The sequence below is a fragment of the Phyllobates terribilis genome, unplaced genomic scaffold (assembly GCF_046119375.1).
Source record: "Phyllobates terribilis strain yellow unplaced genomic scaffold, ASM4611937v1 Scaffold_4__5_contigs__length_816908805, whole genome shotgun sequence".
NCBI lineage: Eukaryota > Metazoa > Chordata > Amphibia > Anura > Dendrobatidae > Phyllobates > Phyllobates terribilis.
In genome coordinates, this window is record NW_027362764.1 from 126183978 (window position 1) to 126199942 (window position 15965).

At 48.9% G+C, this 15965-nt stretch overlaps 2 protein-coding genes across 2 annotated transcripts in view; one reads left to right on the forward strand and one right to left on the reverse strand.

The window, feature by feature from the left end:
* Window positions 1–12364, reverse strand: part of NUB1 (negative regulator of ubiquitin like proteins 1) — an 86250-nt gene extending 73886 nt beyond the window's left edge. Inside the window, exons 1-3 of the mRNA XM_073677726.1 lie at window positions 12219–12364; window positions 4697–4814; window positions 2812–2979 (exon numbers count right to left, since the gene is read on the reverse strand). Of these exons, the coding sequence (XP_073533827.1) occupies window positions 2812–2979; window positions 4697–4813 (285 nt within the window). The 5' untranslated portion in view covers window position 4814; window positions 12219–12364. The remainder of the gene's footprint in view (window positions 1–2811; window positions 2980–4696; window positions 4815–12218) is intronic.
* Window positions 12365–12416: 52 nt separating this feature from the next.
* The window catches only part of XYLB (xylulokinase), a 452351-nt gene continuing 448802 nt past the window's right edge, over window positions 12417–15965 (forward strand). The window contains exon 1 of the mRNA XM_073677727.1: window positions 12417–12504. The gene's annotated coding sequence lies outside the window, so the exon portion shown is untranslated. The remainder of the gene's footprint in view (window positions 12505–15965) is intronic.

The following is a 15965-nucleotide window of genomic DNA, read 5'->3' on the forward strand; positions in this document are numbered from 1 at the left end:
TTCACTGCTCATGAGAGCCCACCTGTTCAAAAGGTCTTATTATCTCTATATGAAAATATAATAACAACAGTGTAGAATTCAGAACAAGCCCCTGACAGAACCTTAAAGGGATTTACCACTACTGGACAAACCCAGCTTAAACAATTCAGGACCCTAAATAAAATAAAAACAATAAATGCTGACCTGCTGCAGCGGCTCCTACTGCGCTGAAAAGGCACCACTGCAGGGGGTGAATATCCATTTTTCTGGCGGTGACGTGACATTGTGGTGTCACGTGCTGGCTGCAGCAAGTGAGCATGCGATCATCAACTGCAGCCTTTACTATTTCATCACAGCAGACATCCGCCCTAACAGAAGATTGATGAGCTGCAGCCAAAAAGCCGCTCATGGGCTGATACTGGCATGTGGCTGTACGGGGATAATGGCGCCGACATTGCTGGAACAGCGACACAGCAGGGGGTGAGTATTCTGAGGATCCTGAATTGCATAAACTGCGGTTGACCAGTAATGGATAATCCCTTTAACGTGTCACAGTAGCAGGACAAAGCTCAATATTGTAGGACAAAGCTACCGAACCAGAACTGACGCTCAAGGAGGAACAAGAAAGTGGAAGGCTGTGCAGCAGCGGGCTGATGAACACACATGTTGAGAATAACCCTTTAACTAACAAACTGATTTAACTTAATCAATATAATTACTTTCTGTGAGATTCCTGCAGAATCCATTCATAAATGACAGTGAGAAGTCTAAAAGTCCTGTCTTCATAACGTATCTATGGGTCCCACACTTTAGCTCTGCTATTGGCCACCATGTCATCTAATACACAGCAGGGAACGAGGTGTATTAGTTCTGATGGATAATATTTTCCTACTCTCTTTTGCAGTTAACAGACAATCCACTGATTTGTGTAATACTTTAACACTTGTGGTGGCGCTGCAAGGAAAATGAACACGTCCTTCTATTTCTACAGACAGGTCACAACTGGTCAATGGGGTCTTGGCAGGGGGGCAATTTGTGACCTGCTTATTGTCAAGAAACCCTTCTAACCAGTAGGAATTGTGCAATATGACTACACCTTAAAATGGAAGCTGTCAGGACATTAATGCTGAGTAAACCATGGACATGATGATACAAAGGCAGGTGTCTTCAGAGAAAGGAGGCAAACAAGGGGAGAAGGGTTGTGTCAAGGGAAGAAACTCAGAATGACCTAGTACGGGGGGAAAGCGGTCAATCAAGCGGAGATAGGCAGGTATAAGACAGAGGGCGCCGCTTCTCTCTGCACCAGGCCTCACTGTCAAAGCAGGAGCAGCATTTCGGGGTACAACACAGTTGTTTATAGGGAGGGAGCCTGTATATTTTCTACTGTCCGTGTTTCAAGCAGCAAGAATCTCACAAGTTCCCTTTAAACTGTTCCAGATTTGTCAAACATGGCTTGCTGCTGTATAGAGCGGGCTCAGGAGCTGGGCCTGTTCACATACACCGGATTACGGCAGTGATATACAGCCGGCATCTGCCTCTAACAGCAGTGATTGGAATTAGCTCTGATTGTTGCTGTTTGATCTCACTTGATCAGGCTGGGGAGCTGCTTCAGGTGATTTTCAGCTAATGATAGGTTGCTGTGACCACAGGGCTGTGGAGTCGGAGCCATGGAGTCGGAGTCCATTTTGGTGGAGTTGGAGTTGGTATAAAATGGACTGACTCCAACTCCTAAAATATATAATAAATTGGGTACAGTAGGTCAATGCAGTTTGTGGGGAATATTTTTCATAAGAATTTGGGAAAGTTATGAAATGTCCTATAAATGTCTGTCCTATTCCTGATCTAAGGGGCTAGACTTTTAGCAGAGATGAATCCATGTCATAAGTATATGACTTAGGCTTAGGCTGGTGGCACAGCGCAGGCTGACATGCGTCGCTTACTGGGTGATCTTCTCCTAGTAACACTGTTTTATTTTTACTCTATACTTCGGTGACGCCAATGTCCAGCGGCTCTGCCTAGTTTTTATTTGTGAGGATGTGCTTTGGGTCACATGACCGTACACCCTCTCATCCGAGAGAATAGGGCCGATTAGGCTAATGACACTCTGATCACACTCTGATCAGAGTTTCATCCGAGTGTCAGCATAGTGTGATCTGATTTTCTCAGATGAGAGATTCGGAGCACTCTATAAGGAGAAGACGGAGGACAAAATTTCTCCATCTTTTCCGGAGTCTGCAGAAATCGGACTGCACTCAGATGTCATCCAAGTGCAGTTTGATGTTTTCCATGCACCCATAGACTTGAATGGGTGAGTGTCCTCCGATTTTGGAGTGAGAGCAGTATGCTGCGACTTTTTTCCACTGACAGATTCTGTCAATGACAAAAAGAAAAAAAAAAAATTGGTCATCTGCACTGCCCCATTGAATGATATTGGTCAGAATCCTAACTGATAAAAAAATCGGATAGCACTCGTCCGATGTATACGGCGGGGTGTGAGCGAACCCTTATCCAAATTATTTATTTGATCATTTTTCATTTACGGTAAATTTCACTTACTTTAGTAAGACATTTTTGAAGCTTCGGAACCAATTACTATTTTATGATAGTCACATTAAAGGGTTATTCCCGGAGCATTTCTGCATCGTGGGCACAAAGCCTAATACTGAGACTTGAGGGAGCACTGCACGTAGGAATTTCTGTATAACCCCTTACTGTATTGTTGTATACTCACACATTAGTAAGAAATCTCCAGATATGATCCTGACTGACACCGAGCCCAAAAATTACACTGAAATATGTTAGAGCCTTCTAAGTAATTAAATGCTTTCTTACTTTGTTAAGTTTGCGAGGTAAGAAAACTTGTAATGACGCCAGCCCCTTTGTTTTAAATGCTTCATTTCCAATGCCACGTTGTATTGCGGAGCAGCGGATTTCTTCCAATGCACTGGCGATATCTTCTACGCTATAGTTCAGTTTTTCACAATATTTCCGAGACAGTTCCTGAAATTAACATAGAATATGAAGCTGTAAGGATAGGTGCTAAATATTAGATGCTCAGATAACCCCTTTAAATGTTTTGGTGCACCTTCCTATACACCACAGCCTCAATGACCTGACATTCAGTAAGTTTGCTGTACGGTGCGGCTTACACGTCATGCCGATACTCAAGTCACTTCTAGTACGTAGCAATGAAAGGGTCCAACAGCAGTAAGACCTGACACGTCATGTATTATGAGATTTTCTAAATTATCGGTCAGTCATAGACAATATTATTGCATAAAACTTACTGGTACAAATAAAGATCCTCCAGGTGAAAAAGATTACGGTATATAAAATGTTAACACGAAATAAAAATGATTGAAGTTTATTTCTATTTATTTTACTCTTTTGCTTCCTCCCTGCCCAGGAGATGTGGTATGATCAGATCATGTTCCTGTACGGTCAGACACAGCCATTACACAGTACACAGCAGGGGCACATTTATAAGATTATCTCAGCACAGGAACATTTTATATAAACACATCCAATTGTGGAAATTATTATTATTCCAAGATCTATTGATTAAAATCAACTTTCGTTTGTTGGAAAACCCCTTTAATGCAGCAAAAAAAGTACCAAAATACATGTAAATTGGTAAGTCTTTCTGTTGATGATCACAGCATCACAATGGCTGACCAGATATGTAAAAATTGAACACGATCACAAAATAAAATAAGGAAGGTGTTTTCAAAATATTCTGTAGAAAGAACGAACAGCGGACAAGATCTCCATGTTCAGATAACTAAGCATCCAATCACATCATAAAGAAAGCCTGGATGTTATGATGATCGCCGGTCGCCCTATTTAAAGTGGTGGTCCACTACTTTTTCATTGATGACCTATCCTCAGGATAGGTCATCAATGTCTAACTGGTCGGAGTCCAACACTTGGCACCCCCGCTGATCTTGGTGTCAGCGGCCGCAACTGCTCGATTGTGTAGCTGCGCCGTCTACTGGAAGTGGCCGTGGCAGGGTCTTTCACATCCTCTTCTTATTGATTAGAATAGGAGGCAAATGTGTACTACCCAGCCGCGGTCACTACCACGAGACGGAGAAGCTCCACAATAGAGCAGTTCCAGCTGGCGGCCGTCAATACTGAGAACAGCTGATCAGCGGGGATGCTGGGTGTCGAACCCCGACCGATCAATTAAAAAGTAGTGGACAACCTCTTTAAGAGCAGCATATTTCACCGACAGGACAATCGGCAACTAGCAGCTAACAGCCAATGTGATTCTTATGGAGGGTGCTCCCCCCACCTTCTCCTCCTCAAAGTGATTGACAGGTTGTTGCAATGTATTCTTTGATGATTCCTACTAGTCAAACTAAATCCAATGATAGCTCTGCTTTAACCTATATTTCTAAAATAACATATACAATACTGTACAGTAATAAAAAAAGCAAATGGAACTAGTTTATCTGTAAATAAGCTAAGTAAACTTTTTTGGATGGAAACCAGTCTGGTGCCCACGTCGTTTGCATTAAGTCAAGGCTGTAGCTGCGGGGTGGACGGTGCATCGTACCACCAGGTTACAATGCTTGTAGCAAAGCGCTCATAGGACACTGATATTACTGTGTTTTGCCGGACTTCTTATACATAAAAATGCGCTAAGCTTGCACAGTTACACCAGCAACGTCATGGATACAATTTTCCGCTTGTATCTACAACACCCAGCACGCACTTTCAGTTCAGGCCCAGCCTCCTGCTTCTCTGTGGTATACGGGGATTTCCAGAGTTGAACACGATCCTCCCTTAGGAAATTCGTCAGCTGGGAAACCAGGAATTTTTTTTCCGCCATCCTAAAAGAAGAAAACAAGAAACTATCAAAAATGCTGGTCTTAACAGTGGTTTAATAAAACTCATTAAGGGTATGTTCACACAGCGCCTTTTTCAGGAAAATTCCACTTGGAATACACATGAAAAAGAGCCCCATAAAACGAACATAATGCACAGCAATGTCAAAACGATACAGATGTGCATGTGTCCTGTCTTGTGTCTTGTCTTTTAACTGCTTCAAAGACTGGAAATACTGACGAGGTTAAAAGAAGCGACATGTTCTTTCCTCTATCATAGGAGTATACAACGAAGCAGCCAGCGCCACAAGAACGACACGGAAGCAGCTGCAGGAAAATGCCGCGGCATCACTTTGGAAAACTCAACGGCTGCGCAAGCATCTAAATAACGCCATGTACACATACCCCAACAGTATTAACAGTGTTGTATATGCAGGAGCTCATCTCCCTCCCCCCCCCCGTAGTGTATATACAGGAGCTCATCTCCCTCCCCCCCCGTAGTGTATATACAGGAGCTCATCTCCCTCCCCCCCGTAGTGTATATACAGGAGCTCACCCCCCCCCCCCCGTAGTGTATATACAGGAGCTCATCTCCCCCCCCTGTACTGTATATACAGGAGCTCATCTCCCCCCCCCCCCCCCGTAGTGTATATACAGGAGCTCCCCCCCCCCCACTGTACAGTGTATGTGTACTCACCTCCCCTCTGTAAGGTATATATCGGCGCTCTCCTCCCCCTGTACGGTATATACCGGCGCTCACCTCCCCCTGTACGGTACATACCGGCGCTCACCTCCCCCTGTACGGTATATACCGACGCTCACCTCCCCTCTGTACAGTATATACCGGCGCTCACCTCCCCTCTGTACAGTATATACCGGCGCTCACCTCCCCTCTGTACAGTATATACCGGAACTCACCTCCCCTCTGTACAGTATATACCGGCGCTCACCTCCCCTCTGTACAGTATATACCGGCGCTCACCTCCCCTCTGTACAGTATATACCGGCGCTCACCTCCCCTCTGTACAGTATATACCTGCACTCCCCACTCCCTGTACAGTATATACCGGAGCTCCCCTCCCACTACAGAGTATATACCGGCGCTCACCTCCTCTGTACACTATATACAGGCATTCACCTTGCCACCATACAGTATATACCGGCGCTCCCCTCCACCTGTACAGTATATACAGGCGCTCCCCTCCCCCTGTACAGTATATACCAGTGCTCACCTCCCCTCTGTACAGTATATACCGGAGCTCCCCTGCCCCTGTGGGGTATATACTGGTGCACACCTCCCCATGTACAGTATATACCGGCGCTCACCTCCACTCTGTACAGTATATACCGGCGCTCACCTCCCCTCCTCCTGTACAGTATATACCGGCGCTCACCTCCTCTGTACAGTATATACCGACGCTCACCTCTTCTGTACAGTATATACCGGAACTCACCTCCCCTCTGTACAGTATATACCGGCGCTCACCTCCCCTCTGTACAGTATATACCGGAACTCACCTCCCCTCTGTACAGTATATACCGGCGCTCACCTCCCCTCTGTACAGTATATATCGGCGCTCACCTCCCCTCTTTACAGTATATACCGGCGCTCACCTCCCCCTGTACAGTATATACCTGCACTCCCCACTCCCTGTACAGTATATACCGGAGCTCCCCTCCACCTGTACAGTATATACAGGCGCTCCCCTCCCCCTGTACAGTATATACCAGTGCTCACCTCCCCTCTGTACAGTATATACCGGAGCTCCCCTGCCCCTGTGGGGTATATACTGGTGCACACCTTCCCATGTACAGTATATACCGGCGCTCACCTCCACTCTGTACAGTATATACCGGCGCTCACCTCCCCTCCTCCTGTACAGTATATACCGGCGCTCACCTCCCCCTGTACAGTATATACCGGCGCTCACCTCCTCTGTACAGTATATACCGACGCTCACCTCTTCTGTACAGTATATACCGGCGCTCACCTCCCCTCTGTACAGTATATACTGGCGCTCACCTCCCCTCTGTACAGTATATACCGGCGCTCACCTCCCCTCTGTACAGTATATACCGGCGCTCACCTCCTCCTGTACAGTATATACCGGCGCTCCCCATCCCCCCTGTACAGTATATACCGGCGCTCCCCATCCCCCCTGTACAGTATATACCGGCGCTCCCCATCCCCCCTGTACAGTATATACCGGCGCTCACCTCCCCCTGTACAGTATATACCGGCGCTCCCCTCCTCTGTGCAGTATATACCGGCGCTCCCCTCCTCCTGTACAGTATATACCGGCGCTCACCTCCCACTGTACAGTATATACCGGCGCTCACCTTCCCCTGTACAGTATATACCGGTGCTCCCCTCCTCCTGTACAGTATATACCGGCGCTCCCCTCCTCCTGTACAGTATATACCGGCGCTCCCCTCCTCCTGTACAGTATATACCGGCGCTCCCCTTCCCCTGTACAGTATATACCGGCGCTCCCCTCCTCCTGTACAGTATATACCGGCGCTCACCTCCCCCTGTACAGTATATACCGGCGCTCACCTCCTCTGTGCAGTATATACCGGCGCTCCCCTCCTCCTGTACAGTATATACCGGCGCTCCCCTCCTCCTGTACAGTATATACCGGCGCTCACCTCCCCCTGTACAGTATATACCGGCGCTCCCCTCCTCCTGTACAGTATATACCGGCGCTCACCTCCCCCTGTACAGTATATACCGGCGCTCACCTCCCCCTGTACAGTATATACCGGCGCTCCCCTCCTCCTGTACAGTATATACCGGCGCTCCCCTCCTCCTGTACAGTATATACCGGCGCTCCCCTCCTCCTGTACAGTATATACCGGAACTCACCTCCCCTCTGTACAGTATATACCGGCGCTCCCCTTCCCCTGTACAGTATATACCGGCGCTCACCTCCCCCTCTACAGTATATACCGGCGCTCACCTCCCCCTGTACAGTATATACCGGCGCTCCCCTCCTCCTGTACAGTATATACCGGAACTCACCTCCCCTCTGTACAGTATATACCGGCGCTCCCCTCCTCCTGTACAGTATATACCGGCGCTCACCTCCCCCTGTACAGTATATACCGGCGCTCACCTCCTCTGTGCAGTATATACCGGCGCTCCCCTCCTCCTGTACAGTATATACCGGCGCTCACCTCCCCCTGTACAGTATATACCGGCGCTCCCCTCCTCCTGTACAGTATATACCGGCGCTCCCCTCCTCCTGTACAGTATATACCGGCGCTCCCCTCCCCCTGTACAGTATATACCGGCGCTCACCTCCCCCTGTACAGTATATACCGGCGCTCCCCTCCTCCTGTACAGTATATACCGGCGCTCCCCTCCTCCTGTACAGTATATACCGGCGCTCCCCTCCTCCTGTACAGTATATACCGGCGCTCCCTTCCCCTGTACAGTATATACCGGCGCTCCCCTCCTCTGTGCAGTATATACCGGCGCTCCCTTCCCCTGTACAGTATATACCGGTGCTCACCTCCTCTGTGCAGTATATACCGGCGCTCCCCTCCTCCTGTACAGTATATACCGGCGCTCACCTCCCCCTGTACAGTATATACCGGCGCTCACCTCCCCTCTGTACAGTATATACCGGAATTCACCTCCCCTCTGTACAGTATATACCGGCGCTCACCTCCCCTCTGTACAGTATATACCGGCGCTCACCTCCCCTCTGTACAGTATATACCGGCGCTCACCTCCCCTCTGTACAGTATATATCGGCGCTCACCTCCCCTCTTTACAGTATATACCGGCGCTCACCTCCCCCTGTACAGTATATACCTGCACTCCCCACTCCCTGTACAGTATATACCGGAGCTCCCCTCCACCTGTACAGTATATACAGGCGCTCCCCTCCCCCTGTACAGTATATACCAGTGCTCACCTCCCCTCTGTACAGTATATACCGGAGCTCCCCTGCCCCTGTGGGGTATATACTGGTGCACACCTCCCCATGTACAGTATATACCGGCGCTCACCTCCACTCTGTACAGTATATACCGGCGCTCACCTCCCCTCCTCCTGTACAGTATATACCGGCGCTCACCTCCCCCTGTACAGTATATACCGGCGCTCACCTCCTCTGTACAGTATATACCGACGCTCACCTCTTCTGTACAGTATATACCGGCGCTCACCTCCCCTCTGTACAGTATATACTGGCGCTCACCTCCCCTCTGTACAGTATATACCGGCGCTCACCTCCCCTCTGTACAGTATATACCGGCGCTCACCTCCTCCTGTACAGTATATACCGGCGCTCCCCATCCCCCCTGTACAGTATATACCGGCGCTCCCCATCCCCCCTGTACAGTATATACCGGCGCTCCCCATCCCCCCTGTACAGTATATACCGGCGCTCACCTCCCCCTGTACAGTATATACCGGCGCTCCCCTCCTCTGTGCAGTATATACCGGCGCTCCCCTCCTCCTGTACAGTATATACCGGCGCTCACCTCCCACTGTACAGTATATACCGGCGCTCACCTTCCCCTGTACAGTATATACCGGTGCTCCCCTCCTCCTGTACAGTATATACCGGCGCTCCCCTCCTCCTGTACAGTATATACCGGCGCTCCCCTCCTCCTGTACAGTATATACCGGCGCTCCCCTTCCCCTGTACAGTATATACCGGCGCTCCCCTCCTCCTGTACAGTATATACCGGCGCTCACCTCCCCCTGTACAGTATATACCGGCGCTCACCTCCTCTGTGCAGTATATACCGGCGCTCCCCTCCTCCTGTACAGTATATACCGGCGCTCACCTCCCCCTGTACAGTATATACCGGCGCTCCCCTCCTCCTGTACAGTATATACCGGCGCTCACCTCCCCCTGTACAGTATATACCGGCGCTCACCTCCCCCTGTACAGTATATACCGGCGCTCACCTCCCCCTGTACAGTATATACCGGCGCTCCCCTCCTCCTGTACAGTATATACCGGCGCTCCCCTCCTCCTGTACAGTATATACCGGAACTCACCTCCCCTCTGTACAGTATATACCGGCGCTCCCCTTCCCCTGTACAGTATATACCGGCGCTCACCTCCCCCTCTACAGTATATACCGGCGCTCACCTCCCCCTGTACAGTATATACCGGCGCTCCCCTCCTCCTGTACAGTATATACCGGAACTCACCTCCCCTCTGTACAGTATATACCGGCGCTCCCCTCCTCCTGTACAGTATATACCGGCGCTCACCTCCCCCTGTACAGTATATACCGGCGCTCACCTCCTCTGTGCAGTATATACCGGCGCTCCCCTCCTCCTGTACAGTATATACCGGCGCTCCCCTCCCCCTGTACAGTATATACCGGCGCTCCCCTCCTCCTGTACAGTATATACCGGCGCTCCCCTCCTCCTGTACAGTATATACCGGCGCTCCCCTCCCCCTGTACAGTATATACCGGCGCTCACCTCCCCCTGTACAGTATATACCGGCGCTCCCCTCCTCCTGTACAGTATATACCGGCGCTCCCCTCCTCCTGTACAGTATATACCGGCGCTCCCCTCCTCCTGTACAGTATATACCGGCGCTCCCTTCCCCTGTACAGTATATACCGGCGCTCCCCTCCTCCTGTACAGTATATACCGGCGCTCCCCTCCTCCTGTACAGTATATACCGGCGCTCACCTCCCCTCTGTACAGTATATACCGGCGCTCACCTCCCCCTGTACAGTATATACCGGCGCTCACCTCCCCCTGTACAGTATATACCGGCGCTCACCTCCCCCTGTACAGTATATACCGGCGCTCACCTCCCCCTGTACAGTATATACCGGCGCTCACCTCCCCCTGTACAGTATATACCTGCGCTCACCTCCTCTGTACAGTATATACCTGCGCTCACCTCCCCCTCTACAGTATATACCGGCGCTCACCCCCTCTGTACAGTATATACCGGCGCTCACCTCCCCCTCTACAGTATATACCGGCGCTCACCTCCCCCTCTACAGTATATACCTGCGCTCACCTCCCCCTCTACAGTATATACCGGCGCTCACCCCCTCTGTACAGTATATACCGGCGCTCACCCCCTCTGTACAGTATATACCGGCGCTCACCTCCCCCTCTACAGTATGTACCGGCGCTCACCCCCTCTGTACAGTATATACCGGCGCTCACCTCCCCCTCTACAGTATATACCGGCGCTCACCCCCTCTGTACAGTATGTACCGGCGCTCACCTCCCCCTCTACAGTATGTACCGGCGCTCACCCCCTCTGTACAGTATATACCGGCGCTCCCCTCCTCCTGTACAGTATATACCGGCGCTCACCTCCCCCTGTACAGTATATACCGGCGCTCCCCTCCTCCTGTACAGTATATACCGGCGCTCCCCTCCTCCTGTACAGTATATACCGGCGCTCCCCTCCCCCTGTACAGTATATACCGGCGCTCCCCTCCCCCTGTACAGTATATACCGGCGCTCCCCTCCTCCTGTACAGTATATACCGGCGCTCCCCTCCTCCTGTACAGTATATACCGGCGCTCCCCTCCTCCTGTACAGTATATACCGGCGCTCCCCTCCTCCTGTACAGTATATACCGGCGCTCCCTTCCCCTGTACAGTATATACCGGCGCTCCCCTCCTCCTGTACAGTATATACCGGCGCTCCCCTCCTCCTGTACAGTATATACCGGCGCTCACCTCCCCCTGTACAGTATATACCGGCGCTCACCTCCCCCTGTACAGTATATACCGGCGCTCACCTCCCCCTGTACAGTATATACCGGCGCTCACCTCCCCCTGTACAGTATATACCGGCGCTCACCTCCCCCTGTACAGTATATACCTGCGCTCACCTCCTCTGTACAGTATATACCTGCGCTCACCTCCCCCTCTACAGTATATACCGGCGCTCACCCCCTCTGTACAGTATATACCGGCGCTCACCTCCCCCTCTACAGTATATACCTGCGCTCACCTCCCCCTCTACAGTATATACCGGCGCTCACCCCCTCTGTACAGTATATACCGGCGCTCACCTCCCCCTCTACAGTATATACCGGCGCTCACCTCCCCCTCTACAGTATATACCTGCGCTCACCTCCCCCTCTACAGTATATACCGGCGCTCACCCCCTCTGTACAGTATATACCGGCGCTCACCTCCCCCTGTACAGTATATACCGGCGCTCACCTCCCCCTCTACAGTATGTACCGGCGCTCACCCCCTCTGTACAGTATATACCTGCGCTCACCTCCCCCTCTACAGTATGTACCGGCGCTCACCCCCTCTGTACAGTATATACCGGCGCTCACCTCCCCCTGTACAGTATATACCGGCGCTCCCCTCCCCCTCTACAGTATATAGCGGCATTCACCTGCCCTGTAAGGTATATACCGGCTCCCCCCATATACCGCCTCTCACCTCTCTGTGTTCTCTCCGTTCCTGTCTGTGATAGTTTTGTGTATATCGAAAGAAAACACAGTCACGCTTCCATGTCCACCCACCCTCTGCAGGCCGGCCAATCCCTGGAGAGCTCTGATGAGGTGTCGATAATACGAGGGTAATGATTGGTTACCATGCAGACTTTGTGGCGCTAGGCTAGGTTGAGGTCAGTGCTCTCCATACATACTGTATGTGGATAAGGAAGTTTGCCTTCACGTCACCGCTAAAAAAGAAAGCGGAAGCGGCGAGAAGCGGCTGAGGACAGGTACTGGCCTAATGTGCCCGCAGGGGGCGCCACAGTCAGCGACGTCTATGGAACTCCCAATATCCCCCACAAACCTCAGCGTAAGCTGGGAATAGAAGCGACAGATAGGTGTACATGACATACAAGCATATGTCAGGCTGTTTTCACATCCTGCGATTTTGTGACGTTTTTATCTATCAATTTTCCGCCTATTTTCCATGAACGTTTGTAGCTGTTAGCTGGGAGCCGATACTGTCAGTAGTGCATTCAGCTAGACTCTGGACCTTTATGTGCTCAGTGTGATTGTGTTGCTTTTTGTGAAGAATTTATAAAACTGCATCATTTTTGCAATGTGTAAATTGCCTCTTCAGAGAAAAAGAGGCCTTGTACTCTATAGCGCCACCTCTTGGAAGCAGCAATCCTACAAGTCACAATCAACCCTTTAACGAGTCGTGCAATATGGCTTAGGATAAAAGCCAAATCAGAATCTCAATTTGCAGACACGGTGTTTCGGGCTGTTGGCCCTCGTCAGTGCAAAGTATGAGAACTGATTTGGCTAGGTGAGAGGCTCTGGACTGAGGTCATTTTTGCAACAATTTTTGAAAGATGTGGGCAAAAAAAAAGCATCACTATCGCATCATGTGAACATACCCTTTAAAGGGGTTTAGGAAAAACTGTTCCTCGGCTGCAATTTGTTATTTACTCACCCTCCCCGGGTCCAATGCTGAGCCTCTGATTCTGCTCCCGGTGTCTGTTATTGCCAACAGCGCTGCAGCCAATCAGTGAGCATAGCAGCTCTGTGGAGTGACGTCAGCGCTGCAGACAATAAGGCTATGTGCACACGGTCGGTATTGCCAGCGCTTTGAACGCAGTATACTTTATGCTGTGCCTGAAGTGCTGCACACAGGTGAATCCATATGTGTTCATTGAACCATGTGGATTCACTGCAATCAGTACATTGCACTGATATAATTTCTCTTGTGGAGACTAGCGTCTTTGCAAGAGAAATTGACATGCTGCGGGCTGTAAAGAGGTGCCGCATGTCCGTGTCCGCGGGTGATCCGCAGGTGCACAGAGACGCAGAGTGGTCGTGGGATTTCTTGAAATCCCATCCACTATGCTGTAACATCTGGCCACTGCGGATTGCACACAGCGCAAGTGCTCTGCGTGCAATTCTCAGTAATTACTGATTGTGTGCACGTACCCTTACAGATGCTGGGAGATCAACACTGGACCTGGGAGGGTGAATAAGGCACAGCTTGGTTGCTTGTTTTTTAAAGCAAACTGCAGCTTTGGTGATGTCTCCAAAACAACCTTAGGCTATGTTCACACTAGGCGTTTTTCAGCATTTTTTTTTCTGCAGGAACGAAACAGCTTCAATAATGCAGGTTTTGGTGCATTTTTGGAACGTTTTTTGGTGCATTTTTCAGGATCACAAAGTTCGGCTTTACTTCTACCACAAAAGCATGAACACAGGTCATCAATGCAAGACATATGTGAAAACATATTAACCAGAATTTCAAATGTAGAAGGGGGAGGTGAATTATTCAGGAATAGTTTTTCTAAGACACAGGCAGTGCATTGAGTTTGTAGGACACTCTTTATTTTCACACTTTGGTCTGCCATTGAGTTGCTCAGGCATTGTTCAGTTTCACACCTTGGTTGGCCACAGGTATTTTTCAATCTCACACATTGGGTGGCCAATGTTTACTTTGTACGCATTACTAATTTAATTAAACTGCACTAATCCAAACTGCCATCTCAGGTGATCAAGACAAGATGGTAAACTTGGGAAAATCACAAAAATAAATGGGTTGAATATACTGCTGTACTTGCTTTTTTGCACTAAAAACGCAGAAAAAACGTTCACACTCCGCTTTGCTGGGAACCTGCCTAGTGTGATTCCTCTCCTAACATTAAAGGTAACCTGTCATGTCCTAGCTACTCTCTACACTGCACCCATTGCTTTGTTAGTGAATCAATGTGCATCACTAACAAGCTTTTTTTCATTAAAATTGGTGGTAGTATAATGATTTTATGTACTTGGGTGGCACGGTGGTGCAGTGGTTAGCACTGCAGTTTTGTAGCGCAGGGTCCTGGGTTCAAATCCCACCAAGGACAACATCTGCAAGGAGTTTGTATGTTCTCCCCGTGTTTGCATGGGTTTCCTCCAGGTTCTCTGGTTTCCTCCCACACTCCAAAAACATACTGATAGGGAATCTAGATTGTGAGCCCCGATGGGGACAGCAGCAATAATGTATGTAAAACGCTGCGGAATATGTTAGCGCTATATAAAAATAAAGATTATTATTATTACTTATATCCTACCTGCTTGTTTTCAGTCTTAGGGGTGTGATTCTCATATTCAGTCATGGGCGGTCACAGCATTCAGTCACTGCTGGCGCCGCCCACGTATTTGAAATTTGCTCCCGGCGAGCGCTGGTATTTGTGGGGTGCATGTGCAGTTTTACATGTCCTGCTTCGGGACCCCGCGCGTTCGCAGTGAGGCTGTGTAGTTCACACGCGCGGGGAGCCGCAGATCATAGCGCATGCACAGTGAAGCTGCGAACTACACAGCCTCACTACGCATGCAGTTATATTATATAGCACTGTGTACTTACAATTGCTCATTTTTCCTAATTCTCCTCTTTACTTTGCTCTATGTAGAAACAAGAAGTCTTGCATGGAAAATTGACCTCCTGTTTCTCCATAGAGCTTAGAAGGATTCAGCTAGTCAGTTTTTAATCACGTGATGTCATAGACCTAATGAAAAAGAGAAGAATTAGCTGGGTAGAAAGGCAAAATGAGCAATTGTAAGTACACAGTGATATATAATATGATGACTGCAATATATTAAGATGATACACACTTTGATGGGAGGAGGAGGAGTGCTTCTTTAATTGGAAATCAGATTAGCCATTTATACACTGTGTTCCAAATTATTATGCAAATAATATTTTCTCAGATTTTCCCAAATTACCTATATGAATTGCAGTCATTGTAATTTTCCAGTCAAAGAACTATTAGAGTACAATTGAAAGGTTTTTGTACAAACTGCCTATGATAACAGTATATTTTTTAAAAAATAAAAAACTCAAACTGCACTCAAAATGCATGTTCCAAATTATTATGCACAGCAGAGTTTTCAACCTTTTCATTTTAATAAAGAACAAAAAAATTGTCATTTTTGAAATTCTAAGCATTAGCAGGTTATTACAAACTGAAATCAAACAGTTTTCAACTCAAAACTTTATTCTAGGTGATGTTACATTTGCACATAGGACCCCTTGTTCGAAAGGAGCTTCTGAACTCTCTCGTCCATTGAATTTGTCAGGTTTTGGATGGTTTCTGCTTTAATTGTTTTGCATGAGGACAGAATACCCTCCCAGAGCTGTTACTTAGATGTGAACTGCCTCCCGCCATCATAGACACTCCTTTTGATGATGCTCCAGAGGTTCTCAAAGGGGTTGAGGTCAGGGGAG